This window comes from Leptinotarsa decemlineata, unplaced genomic scaffold (assembly GCF_025532065.1).
Source record: "Leptinotarsa decemlineata unplaced genomic scaffold, Ldec_3_MD MMD2_tig00026328_RagTag_RagTag, whole genome shotgun sequence".
NCBI lineage: Eukaryota > Metazoa > Arthropoda > Insecta > Coleoptera > Chrysomelidae > Leptinotarsa > Leptinotarsa decemlineata.
In genome coordinates this window covers 36,503,723-36,517,681 of record NW_027412688.1, presented here as the reverse complement: position 1 = coordinate 36,517,681, position 13,959 = coordinate 36,503,723, and the positions used below count along the sequence as shown (strand labels likewise).

Below are 13,959 nucleotides of genomic sequence, written 5' to 3'. Positions count from 1 at the left end.
TAATTCCGCTATTGAAACCAAAGATCTAGGTGTGATCCTAGACTCCACACTTAGCTATAAATCACACATTTCCGGTGTAATTAAAAAATCTATGAATATACTTGGCTTTATGAAGAGATCCACTTGTGATTTCACCAACATCACTGCTATTAAATCTTTTTATTTTTCCCTGGTTACACTTTTGTGTTACGTAATGAGGGGACCAAACTGTGTGAAACTCGAGGCCGTACAGCACAATTTCCTGCGATATATTGCCTTCAAGATGCGTGTATCCTATGACTATACTGCATTGGAATGCATTCTGAACATACCTTCTCTTGAGGCTGGCTGAAAACATAGAGATTTAATACTTCTATTCAAAATCAACGGACTGAGTATCAGTCCCGAGCTTCTCTCCAAAATACCTTTACGTGTCCCCGGTCGTTCAACTAGACAGGTGCAAACGTTTTACGTTCCTTTTCACAGATTTAATTATGCACATAACGGCTTTATTCCCAGAACTCTTCGAGTCCTAACTCTTTAAATAACCTTCAAATTTTTAATATATCAGTATCCCGCTTTAAAAACCATATTCTTTCCCTAGTCATCTAATACTCTCTGCTTGTGTTGTTGTATTGTGTCTAGTGTTACTTGCCTGCAAGAATTATTTTAGTTCATGTTGTTATACATTTTAATTTTTTCTTAAATAATCTATTTGTTATCTTACTTCGGAATCGTATTATTGTTATAACTTACTTTTAATCCACTGTATTGCATCAAGTACTATGTAGCACTGTACTTACTTATATCTGAATTGGCTTGCCCGTGTATATACATAAATAAATAAATAAATTTCTTGTTGGTGAGTGGGCAATGAATAGAATAAAATGTGAACTCTAATGTGAGGAATGCTCCTCACCAGAAATTTGTAATGTGGCGAAGAAGTTGAAATTTGTTCGAAGTTTATCACTTCATAACAAAATGGGAGTATAGTTTGATACCCAAATAGTTTTATGTTACACTAATTTGTGAACACCTTTATGTATATCAAAGTCGTAAACCAGAATTTTGGGTCCTACTACTGGACATAAGTTCTTCATTTTTTTCAACCATCCAATTATACAACTATTTCAAATTACTTAGAATAATATTATCGCCATTCGGAATATCCTTCACGGGTGAGTCTCATTTTTGAAACACTCCTGATATAAGTCAAAGAAAAAGTATAGTATTCCACTCGCATGAAAATGGTCATAACTCGGTTGAAAAATTGACGACGCGAGCTGAAGTTGAGCGTCGACAAATATCATTTCATCATTTTCGTAATCATAGTTCTTGCTCGTTAAACAATATACTGCTCAAATGGATCAATCAAATCAAAGGATCAAAATCCTTTCAAATATTTGTTTTTCCATTTTTGGGGCTCAAAACTATACAAAGTTTTGCTAGAAGAAATTTAATTTCTACTATTAAACAACTTCAAACGTTTCGTTGATTTGTTGATTTTTGCGGTGGATTATTTGATTAGTCTCCTTGGTCGCTTCAACTTTTATTTTTCATCCAAAAATATAGTTATAAAAACGGCGGTTTTTCATGTTGATTTTAATGTTGAAGTTATTTTCACATTTTGGACGTTGGACGTTAGTGGTTTGTAAATGCTTCAAAATAAAAAAGAAATGAAATTATCTTCAAACTGAGTTTCAGTCAGATTGGGATACAACCAACAGTCAGATACATAATTTCAAGATCATATTTACTTTTGGATACAACTACCATTTCCTTTCGTCCTTATCATAATTTTAGTTCCTCACATGAATTACTGAGAGTGTTTCAGAAACTATTTGAAATATTTATTCTTTAGCTTGTTTTAATTTCCAGACCCACTCTGGATTGATCCAAACCATCCAACAAACCTCAGACCCCAATGGATCCTCTTACAGAACCAACTACCACCAAGTTCAGGACTACTACAACGGACAGACCTCCAACCAAACGGGGGCTGTACCGCGTACCACCTGGCACCCCGTAGACCCCAACAAACTCGCCCCCCGCCTCCTGCAGTCTGCTGATGATTTCCCCCACAACGCCCAAACTCACAACTCTCAGTCTGTATCGGTTCAGATAGAGGCCAAAGAAGGAGCTCAGAAAGATCAGAAGAACGTCAAGAGTATGACGAAGACATACAACACCATCAAGGACATTTTATCAAGCAGATTCAAAAACAATAAGGAGAACGACGAGAAATCGGAGGAGACGGGCTTGAACAACGTGGCAGATGAGTTGAGGAAGTCGCAGGCGAATTTAACTGATGATTTGGCTGGGAAAAAAGCTGCAGGTGAACAAGGTAAGCCTTTGTCAAATTATTTGATAGATTACAATCATTTTGTAAAGACAATTGAATTACTTTTTGAGTGGAGGATCACACAAGACCCTTCTGTCCATAAAAAAGTTAATAGCGCCTTCTCTACGGCTAGTGTCGTCATATCATTGGGTTTTTCATCAAAAGGTACTGAAAATGATCCCTTTTCCTAAAAATTTCATACGACTTTGATATCATGCCACGCCCTTATGTTTATGTGTGAGTTTACCTGCGGCTCTTCTGTAGGATACCCCAAGCAATCAATGACCCCTCAGCACCAGTATCACCAGCACCTCCTGCAACAGCAAATGCTGGCGCAGCACGCTCAGCAGCAATACCAACAGCAGCTCAAGAGTCAGCAGTACACCCAACAATTGGTCCAGGCGAGGTCGCAGGAGATTTTGAACCAGCATCAGGAAGAGCAACTGTACTATCAGAGCAGTTACGTGGGCTCACCTCAAAGGAATCCTTCTAGATTTGTGCAAGTAGCTAATAGGGAGGGAAACTTTGTGGCAGTACAGCAACATAATATGCAGGTAATGATGTAACCCCTATGATGGGTTTGAACTCTGTATTTAAAGCGGAAGATACTTTTTGCCAGGGAAAACTATAGCCAAACTTAAAATTAGAGCAGCCGCTGTCACCATTTGAAATTTAGAAACGAAGAATGATACTTACCACAGAACTATCTTAGATGTAGTCTGCAGAAGTAATCACCCTCCAAAGGTTTGGCTTAGCTTCTCCTATCAAATAGGCACTGTTTTAGTATAGAAAACTTCTTCACTTAAGTCCTTCCAGGCGCTTTGTCGGGATATGCCATTGATACCTCTTATGAACTTTTCCTAGTGAGTTCTCTCATGTATTGTGAGATATGAATATACTCTATGTTCCCCTTTTTCCCCTGTTCTCCTACCAGTATAATTACCGGCAATAATACACCGCTTTCAAAGTTGATAAGTATAATAAAAAAAATATATAAGAAATTCGAAACTTACAAATTAATATAATATTAACGACAAAAATAAGCAAAAAGAAACCAGACCATCAAATTAACAACCAGACCATAAGAGCATGCTCAACCGGCATTCGATTTAATATTCATAAGCATACCCTTTATTCGGCAACTCTATATGAGACAAACTATTTAAATAAATATTTACCCACAGTGTTTCAATAAAATTATATGGTTAGCCACCAGACGAAAAAACCCTAAAACTTACTTACCAATAGCTCTATTCCTCCGTTCAGCTATAGAACGCGGCTAATCCTTTTATGGTTCACTGAATCTAACACCAATTCCGAATTTCACTCGTCGAATTTGCAACCCGGAAGAAGGAATGGAAAATCGGGTTTTTCCCAAACTCCCAAAAGTACCTTGAATATCACCCTTTTCGAATAACTCGCGACTGAACTCTCGGTTACCCCTTTCTTCCTACTACTTAATTAGTTTTCCGACTTTATCTCAAAAAAATTCTCCTCTAATTGATTTTGCTCGAATCGACCCTTCGACGACCCAAAATCACCGACGGACACCTCACGACTTCCCAACAAAACCCTCTAATTATTTTCTCTCAAATCGACCCTTCGACGACCCAAAATCACCGACGGACACCTCACGACCTCCCAACAAAACCCACTCTAATTATTTTCTCTCAAATCGACCCTTCGACGACCCAAAATCACCGACGGACACCTCACGACCTCCCAACAAAACCCACTCTACCGCGTTTCATCTCTCGCGACAAAATTTTTCCTAAGTCCGCGGATATTTCCCTTCTCAAAATTCAATGGCAAAGTTACGGCCCATACATCCAATCAGAGAATTCAATTCTATCATTTAGTTCTTTCAGTCGCTTCGTGATTCGTTAAGTATTTAAGTGGTTTTTAGCATAACGTTCCCAGCTTATCGCTGACTTTTCAAAAGACCCAGCTGCGTTTCATAAACAAAGTGTCTCCAGCTATCAATAATAATGAGTTTTTTCGTCTGGCCCTTACAAAGTAACTGTGAATAAACCCACTGTATTTTGTGGTTAAGAAATATGCCTTTAGCACGAACAAATCCTATATACATCCGTTCAGTAAGATATCGTATCCCCATGAACTTCAATTTTTCCTATTCAGATAAATATGTGAGACCACAAAATTAAAAATAAAATACAGGGCGTCTTCTCATAAGGCGAACTGTTACAATGATAATATTTCTAATCAAGTTCAGTGATGAAAACTAAGCACAAATTGTTTTCATTTTCCTTCGTAACATATTTCTCAACAAAACATTCGAAGACCTCGTTAATCCTTAGCTTGCACAAGTTTCAACTTCTGAGGGTTTTTATATATTGTAAATTATGCATGTTGATTGTATATGTATATTCTTTTTTTTATTTGAAAGGGTTATATTTTTAGGAGTGATTAATTTTTGGGAAAGAAAGTTTTTGGCTTTCTACTACTCCATCTGATACAAAAAATGGATGAGAGAATCTTCCAAAGAAAGGAAGGATTAATCAATTTGAAAATAAGTAACTCTATACATGGATGTGTAGATCATGCAAAGAAGTAATTTTCAGACACAAACTGAAAGAAAGTCCTCCTGAAACAGCTACTTTCATATAAACATTGAATTACACGAAAGAAAAAAATCTTTCGAAACAAATACTTCTATATGAACACTGAATTATACAGAAGATACTTTTCTCTATTCAGTTTGTATATCGAACATTTGTGGAGGAATAAGATTCAGATATCATTCACATGAGTTCTACTTTGAATGAATGGTAATAAATTGTACTCACATGGAACACTGTCACCCTAACTGGTATACACGTGTTTCGCCTTAAGACACTTGCCCTAAGGCTCTTCAGTACCAAATTGGATAACATTATAGAAAATACACACACTTCATTCATGAATTACGATTTTGAATGTCACGGAATAAGCTTGATCTGCTTATGTCATCGATGACATCGTAATGACATTCAATCACCTATTTGATTTAATCCCAGCCATGAGGAATCTTATTTGATTTGAAAGGGTTATATTTTTAGGAGTGATTAATTTTTGGGAAAGAAAGTTTTTGGCTTTCTCATCCATTTTTTGTATCAGATGGAGTAGTAGAAAGCCAAAAACTTTCTTTCCCAAAAATTAATCACTCCTAAAAATATAACCCTTTCAAATCAAATAAGATTCCTCATGGCTGGGATTAAATCAAATAGGTGATTGAATGTCATTACGATGTCATCGATGACATAGGCAGATCAAGCTTATTCCGTGACATTCAAAATCGTCATTCATGAATGAAGTGTGTGTATTTTCTATAATGTTATCCAATTTGGTACTGAAGAGCCTTAGGGCAAGTGTCTTAAGGCGAAACACGTGTATACCAGTTAGGGTAACAGTGTTCCATGTGAGTACAATTTATTACCATTCATTCAAAGTAGAACTCATGTGAATGATATCTGATTCTTATTCCTCCACAAATGTTCGATATACAAACTGAATAGAGAAAAGTATCTTCTGTATAATTCAGTGTTCATATAGAAGTATTTGTTTCGAAAGAATTTTTTTCTTTCGTGTAATTCAATGTTTATATTGGACTTTCTTTCAGTTTGCATGATCTACACATCCATGTATAGAGTTACCTATTTTCAAATTGATTAATCCTTCCTTTCTTTGGAAGATTCTCTCATCCATTTTTTGTATCAGATGGAGTAGTAGAAAGCCAAAAACTTTCTTTCCCAAAAATGTATATTCTGTAAGGCAGAAAAATTCTCAGTTATGTTGAAAAAATAAATTTAGAGTTCGAATTCGGAATTTCAGGTTTAAAAGTGAAATTTCGGGATTAGAGTCGAAACCTCGAGAATGAAGTCAAAATCTCCCATCTATAGAAGAAAAATTCAAAATTAAAGTCGAATTTTTCAGTTTTAAGTAGAAATTATGAGATTACAGTAGTAATTTCGAGTTTAAAATTCGTAATTGATACAGCCGAGAATATCAAATTACTCAAACAACTCATACCTTTGTTCATTTAGCTTACTTCCATTAAAAACGTACTGAGCTGATGAATATTTTATTTTCTGCCTAAATTGTTCGAAGTTTTCAGGACTATCGATTTCATTCAATGTTTCAAATCCATTATTTATAATGGATTTTGATTAGGGTTCTCAGCGGTTGTGACAGATTCAACAGAAATCAGGAAAAATGTTTCCTTTTCAACTCAAACCATAGTTGTGAAGTAATCTTTATAATTGTAATCACTGTGGTGTGGTTTGAAATATGAAGCTTTTTCAGATGTGAAAATGTTTCATAATTATTTAGTCCAATGCCAATGGTTACCTCACAACATCGACTCAAGAATACAATTAAAGAACATTATTACCTATAAATAGTTACTTCGTTAGCTCTCTCCACTATGTCTGAATACAAAGCTATTCAAACGAATGACAGTTCATTATTTCTTGATTCAATATTCATCCTGTATCTGTATAGGCCAAGACTAGTCGAACACACACTCTCTTATTGACGATAACTCCGGGCACTCACGTAGGACATGGATACCTGTTAAAAAAATGCAAATCCTCCAATAAGTTTCACTATTTGTTCTCTCATAACTCTTCTTGTAGTTCGTCAATGGCAAAGATCCCCCAATGGAGGACCGCAGGCCCCAAACCAGCGCAGACCGACGAAGCGCCCAACAACTAGAAAGAGACAGTCTTCGTCAACGCAGCTTCGAGGCACGAAGGGCAGCCTCCCAGCCCCAGCTAGCATACGATGAAGACGGCAACGAGGAGACCCCGACCAGCAGGCCGCAACCTCAGATCCCGACCCCTACCAGGAGAGGCTCCCACGGTAACATTGTGGAGGCGCAGGTGAACTACGATGGGGAGAAGGATAGTGACGACGGAGGGTTTCTGAAAAGAAACGGGTCTAGGGAGAGAAAGCTAGATGGTCCAGGACAGAGCGAGAGTGGAAGCGGTGTCCACAACGAGGATGAGCAGAAGGTTATGGAAGGGTTGCAAGGCACACCCAGAAAGAAACTTGAGGGAGAGATTGGTGAGGATATAACGATTTGAAGCTAATAATGATTCATTAATGTTTGTAATGACTTGAAATACATATAGACCAGATGAAAAATTTACTGAAGAGAAAATAATTTTTTTTATGTATAACATTTTTATTTGATTTGAAAGGGTTATATTTTTAGGAGTGATTAATTTTTTGGGAAAGAAAGTTTTTGGCTTTCTACTACTCCATCTGATACTCTCATCCATTTTTTTTTGTATCAGATGGAGTAGTAGAAAGCCAAAAACTTTCTTTCCCAAAACATTTTTATGATTTGAATGACTTAGCAAATTGCCTAACACGACTCTCCTCGATAGGGAGACTTAACAGATTGTGTCTGGTCTGGATTCCTGGCCTTACTGACCTGAAAGGCAATGAGGTTGCTGACTCCCTTGTAAAGGAGGGTACTGCAAACAGTTTCATCGGACTAGAACCTGGCTTTGGCTTTGCCAAATAAAGATTGAACACCTGGATGGCAAGAAGATTTATGGACTTTTGGCAGAATCTTCCACGATTGGCTCACTCCAAAGCGTTTATTCACCCTTCGAAGCTTGAACACTTATTGGACTACAGTAGGGATGAACTACAATGTCTAACAGGCCTTCTCACAGGTCACTGTCATTTGATTCATCATATGCAGGCTCGGACTGTCAACAGTGTGTGTCGCCTCTGTTTGGAAAATTATGAAACAGCGGAGCATACTTTGTGCCTGCCCCGCTGGGGACCGAATCAGGTTTTTAGAGTTCGGCAGAACCGTACTTTTACCATCTGACCTGAAAGACCACTCACCATACAAACTAATCGGCTTCGTTAAAAGGCTGAGTTCATTTTATCGAATGTGAATAGGTGTGACCCACAATAAACCCTTGCGGGTTGCGGTGGAGGGTCGAATAGACCCACTTTGGACTTAACCTAACATAACCTAGTTGAATGAGTCTCAAAGAGGATCTTGAATAATGTCATATTGACAGATTCACTAAGTTCTCTCGAAGGATTATTGTAAATGTTTTGTCTCAAGTGTGTGACGATACGTCTTAAGAAGCCACTGTATGGCAAGACACATGTTGCGTTTTTGTAATATTGTTCAGTGAGAATTTCACAATGGAATGTTTTTCGAATAAACCAGGAATATATCTAAAAGTACTGGTATTCTTTCTGTAAACATCAAATTCTGGAATTTTATATTGACGCTGGATTTTTGTTTGCTTTCGGAAGTCTGGAGATAGCAAAGTGTGACATGAGAACTTTGAACAGTGACAAAGGTCCTTTTTCCTATTGTTTTTTTTTAAGAATCACTGTCAAAATTAACAGGAGACGTGTCTCACGAGATGTGATAGATAGATGTGTTAGATATGAATAGATGCCAATTTTGGGGTTAGCAATAAGTTTTCTTCATCGCGTCGAAAAGAGTAATGCATGTTTGAGTATGTTTGAGACGTGAGATGTTTGAGTGTACCAACTTGAAACATTTACCTTATTATTTTAACAGAACTCGTACATATTGTTTATAAATCTCAAACAGACATTCGCACGCACCAAAAACAAATGTCTGAGTTCAGTAATGCCAAATAAATACAACATACACTTTGATTGTCGGGGTTAGGATTGATATTTTACAGAGTTCACTATTTTTTATTCAATCAACAATCCCTCAATTGACAAATCTAGAAATGAGAAATCTAATGAGTAGTATCAGAAAGTCGGCTACAAATAAAGTACAACCCGCTATCTCAAAGAAAAAACTTACAAAATCAGATTTTGATAATTGTATAATGGTACTAAACCATAAAATAGTACTGACAGGCTAATGAATGGTTTTTTTACTGCTACTGCTAGATATATTTTAAACTGAAAAAAATTATTATCACCTCATCTGTCCCAAATTATTCCTTGAGGAACACCATAATCTATACTAACCTCCACCGATGTTCGTAGGTAAAATAGAAGGCGTCTACAATGTCGGCCAGCGATCTGGAAAAGCAGATGACGAATCTAAAGGGACCAAGAAGTTGAATCCGAGTTCTGCGACAAGTTCGGACTATGACAAGACGGGCGGACAGTCCTCGTCCAATATCGATTCTGGCAGAGGTAGCGCCGCTTATAGTAGCGGAAGAAGACCTGCTGATCTTAATGGAGAACAATTTGACAACTGTCAGATAAATGCTAGGAGTAAATATAGGGATATGCATGGAGGCGGTAAGTTTATTCATAATCTTATATGTTTATGAAAATTGAAATTCACAAACTACAATTTACATATTCGTAATACTCCAAAATTTTGGTGGCAAAAAACTGAAAAAGTATTGATTGGAATTTTTAAATGAGTTGAAAAATGTCATTTTTTTTCAAAAGCGGAAATAGTCGTATGGAAATTTAATTGAATTTTGGAATGATTCAATTACAAATCTATTTTATCAATCAGCTGTTGTAGTAATTTGTTAATGAAAATTTAAGTTTTTTGGCAATTTTGTGTTTTTGTGACTCATAACTTGTTGAATAATGGACCCCCAAATTTGTTTCGTGATAAAATATCTGGCAAATTATCTTTCAATCATATCCATATATTGGAGTTCAAATCATATTCGTGTTTGATAAATAAACATTTACCTAACTCATGTACCATTTCATGAGATATTTTTGGTTTTTGTTGCGTCACTTATTCATATTTTACTATTATTTCACTTTCAATATTTCAAAAAAATTATTTATGTATAAAAAGGTCCAAAAACAGATATTTTTTCATAAAAAATGGAGGTCAAAAAATATTCCTCAGTTAACAATTGCATAACTTTTGTGGAAATCAAGATGAAAATATTTCTCCAACGGAACTTCATTAGTGGGTGTTGAATGAAAAGTTTAGATGATAGAGGTGGAGTTACGGGAATTGAGATTTTCATTGTAAGTTTTCCCTTCTTTCATAATTTATATAAAAACTTAATGTCTTCTCTTTTCCATCTTAATTGGTGAATGACAATTGGAAATTTTTGTGTGCTTTAAAGTCGTCAGATCCTAGTTTTCTACACGTTATTCTGAATTGAACAAATAGACAATTGCGAACTAGACCAAAACAAATATTTTTGTCTCTCTGTTGTACTACCTGAAGCCAAGGTATTTTCTATACAGCTCAATTTTGTTCATATATCCTCTGAATGAGCATCATTTGATAAGTAGCCCTGTGATTATTCTGAGCAGATTCCTTCTCTAGTTTGTCAGTTGTTTGCTCAGACGGTCCCAAGCGTATATTTCTTATTGATCCATTTTCTGATCTAGTCCCTTACCATAAATTTTGGTATTAGCACAACTAGTTCAGCGTCCACATTTGGAGCTGTATCTAGTCCACTCATCAGCTGTTTTTTTGCCTACAAGTGTGCAGGCATCGAGTATAGAGTCAATCGATTTTATTCCATCAAGTACTCCAATTCTACATGGCATCAATGGCATCCCCAAACTAGTTTTTGTTTCACTTTTGGGTTCATCAATGTCCCAAGTGTAACTCGATTGTTCATGAGAATTTTCCAATTCCACACCATTTCTAGCTCAGTAAATTGGGTCCCTGTTGCCTGCTCCGTTATTGGAAGATGCAACGGGATGGAATCAAGAGTGCCTCAATGCTGCTGTTTCATTACTCTTACATGCGAGTCTTTATGCACTGCCTAATTTGTTGATAGCGGTGGTTTGTTTTATCTTTGACCATCAAACCGAAGAAGTTTATGTTATCATAGGAACATCCACCAAGGAATCATAATAAATTTTATATTTTTTTCCAGCTCATGATACTGAATGGGTCGATATAGTCGAGAACGAGTTGAGACACATCTTAGAACCAAAACTTCACGAACTGTCTTTGCAAGGCAACCCAGGAATCGCCCATTCCACTATTAGCGAAAGTATATCGTCCATGACACCCCCTCTACCACCCCTATCACCAGGCGACCAGTCATCCCCCAACACCACGCCCAGAAATTCGACCCGGTACAAACACAGCAGGTATGATCGTTGTTGTAATTAGGTTTGAGTGTACCTCGGGGTTCTTTTCTGAATCCACCATCTCATATGTAGAATCTTATCCTGCCTAATTTTTCAAATTCGTTTGTTTAGCTTACCTTGTGGAAGTAGACCGGACTATGAAAGCTATAAATCGAAAGTGCATTCCAGAAATATCATTGGTGACTCAAGATGGAACAACAGTTCTACACAGAAACATAGATCACAGAAGAAGATGGACCACAATGCCATACTGAGAGGCAAGCAGAGTAAGTCAAATCCGTCAACTATACAAATTTTCATGTAATAATTTTGTCTGTCACGGTGAATATATTTTGGTGTCTCAATATATGGCCTAAAGGACCATACATTTTTTTTTCTCAAGTATTAATATATTTTCCAGTTTTTGGTTTGGACACCACAGACATCACTTCCACAACTACCAGATCCATGGACTTGGAGTCAATATTAGACGGACAAAGCGACTCAGATGGGGATCTCAGTACCACGGACGCCAGGACGATTAGGAAACAGCTAGAAGGACTTGAAACGATGTATTCGGAAGTGTTGAAAATGCTGGGCGTTAAAAAACATCCGGGTCGTTACCAGCCTTCCGATCCAAGGTGATTATTGTGCCAAACACGATCAATTATTATTTAGTCATACAGAATTTACTTTATCAAGGGTGTTGTTGAATATTGAGTTTGACGAACTATACTGTATTTTCACGCCTTCCTTTACTCCTAGGTTCAACAAGAGAAGATACGGCAGCATGTCTTCGCTCCCCTCCAGCTCGGTCAGCAGTCGCCCGATACGAGACAAGCGACGCGCAAATGAAGACAGGAAAAAAGTTCGTGACATACGAGGGATCAATAAAAGGTTCCAACGTCTCGAGTCGCACGTCGTCACCCTCGCCCGGTCGGTGGCGCACTTGTCCTCTGAGATGCGCACGCAGCACCTGATGATCCAGGAAATGGAGAATATTCGCGGAGAGATAGCTGCGCTCCGCACGCAGACTAATATGCTCAACGTGCGTGCGCAGTCCGCCACGCGGGCTGTTAGCGCGAAGGAGTTGCCGGTGCTGGCGAATCCGACGAGGGTGAAGAAGTTGACGAAGTTTTTTGGAGATGAGCCGCCATTGTTGAGATTGTTCCTGAGGAAATTGGGATACGAGGTGAGTTTGGTGGTTGAGATTTCTGCTTTGACATCACTTTTTTGTTTTTCCTCCATTGTTTTATTCATTCTTTCGTTTTTCATTTCAACTTCTGCTTCTGTAGAACTTTGAAACATTCTTGACTTCATAACTTCATGGTGTCTTATTCGTAAGGAAAGCGAATATCAAATGTTTCGATAAGCCGGGGTCTCCAATGTTATCAAAGAAGTACCCATGCTTTGGCTTATCCTTGTATTGCCGTATAAGTGAAGAGATATATGCGGCTTTTATGTGGGACTTTTGCTGAACGGGTCTTTTACCGAACTACTGAGGAGATCATTTTTCGGGTCTCTACGTTGAGTTGATATAGCTCCTCCCGAGTCCACTCCACTACTCCAAACGACTAGAGTGAAACTGGAACGGCGAGCATATTTGTAGCAGCAATTTTGTTCTTCCCCGACAGTTCCGATGACCAGATCTGTCGAAGTTTGTGCTGATACTTGCCGCGGAGAGAGTTCTCCACTGCTGTTACCTTATGTAAGTGGCGTTGTTCCACCCCGAAGTGACTATGATTTCTCCAGCATCCAGATGGTGCAGAATTCTTTCATCTACGATTTGCACATCCTCTCTCCGTAATCCCTGCATCGTCCTCTTTTTTAGATGACTACGTTACATTACATTTGTAGCGGGTATACAAACAGTGTATATACTAATATGTATACATAATGGAGTTTGTTGTAAAGACTCAAGCCCAGAGAGTTGCGAGATGAAACAGTAAGTCCGTAACGAGGAGGTTTTAACTGATTTGCATTTCGCGTTGGATAATTATGCACATCAGAGTGTGTCATATATTCATTTATCGTTTTGTGAATCTCAATGACTGATTCATAAATAAACAAACAAGTTAGGGTCAATATCCTTTATTTTTAAAACAGTAGTCTGCACGTTTTTCTAAAGGGAGCACCATCTAAAATTCTCATTGTCCTCTTTTGGAGGCGAAAAACTCGTTCTAACTGAGTAGAGTTTCCCCACAATAGTATGTCATAGCTCAAGTGGGACTGAAACAAGGAATGGTAAGCCATTTTGAGAACATGGCCGTTCAGACATTTTTTCAATTGTCTCAGGAGAAATGACTGGCTGGAAAGTTTTTTGCAGAGTTGCTCAATATGAGCTGACCATGAGAGGGTGTCATCTAAAATGATACCTAAAAGTTTTGTACTAACCTTTTCTGACTTATCAACGTGTGCTTTAAACGTAATACTTTGAGATTTCACGATATTTAGTTTCAAATTGTTTGATGCAAACCACTTCTCAGCCTCTTTGCCAGATTCTCCAGATGATGCGTGCAACTTCTGAATGTTTTTATGCTGATTGATGATCGTCGTATCATCAGCAAAACAAATGCAATGTTTAGGAGAAAATTGATAGA

The 13,959-nt window shown here is 37.6% G+C and overlaps 1 protein-coding gene across 4 annotated transcripts in view; it reads left to right on the top strand.

Annotated features, from left to right (window-relative positions):
• The window catches only part of LOC111503232 (uncharacterized), a 134,581-nt gene that overhangs the window by 117,430 nt on the left and 3,192 nt on the right, over positions 1-13,959 (top strand). For all 4 annotated transcript variants that reach the window (XM_074181986.1, XM_074181988.1, XM_074181987.1 and 1 more), the window contains 8 exons: positions 1,858-2,323; positions 2,585-2,874; positions 6,955-7,384; positions 9,329-9,589; positions 11,161-11,380; positions 11,492-11,646; positions 11,781-12,000; positions 12,125-12,551. In XM_074181986.1, the coding sequence (XP_074038087.1) occupies positions 1,858-2,323; positions 2,585-2,874; positions 6,955-7,384; positions 9,329-9,589; positions 11,161-11,380; positions 11,492-11,646; positions 11,781-12,000; positions 12,125-12,551 (2,469 nt within the window). The remainder of the gene's footprint in view (positions 1-1,857; positions 2,324-2,584; positions 2,875-6,954; positions 7,385-9,328; positions 9,590-11,160; positions 11,381-11,491; positions 11,647-11,780; positions 12,001-12,124; positions 12,552-13,959) is intronic.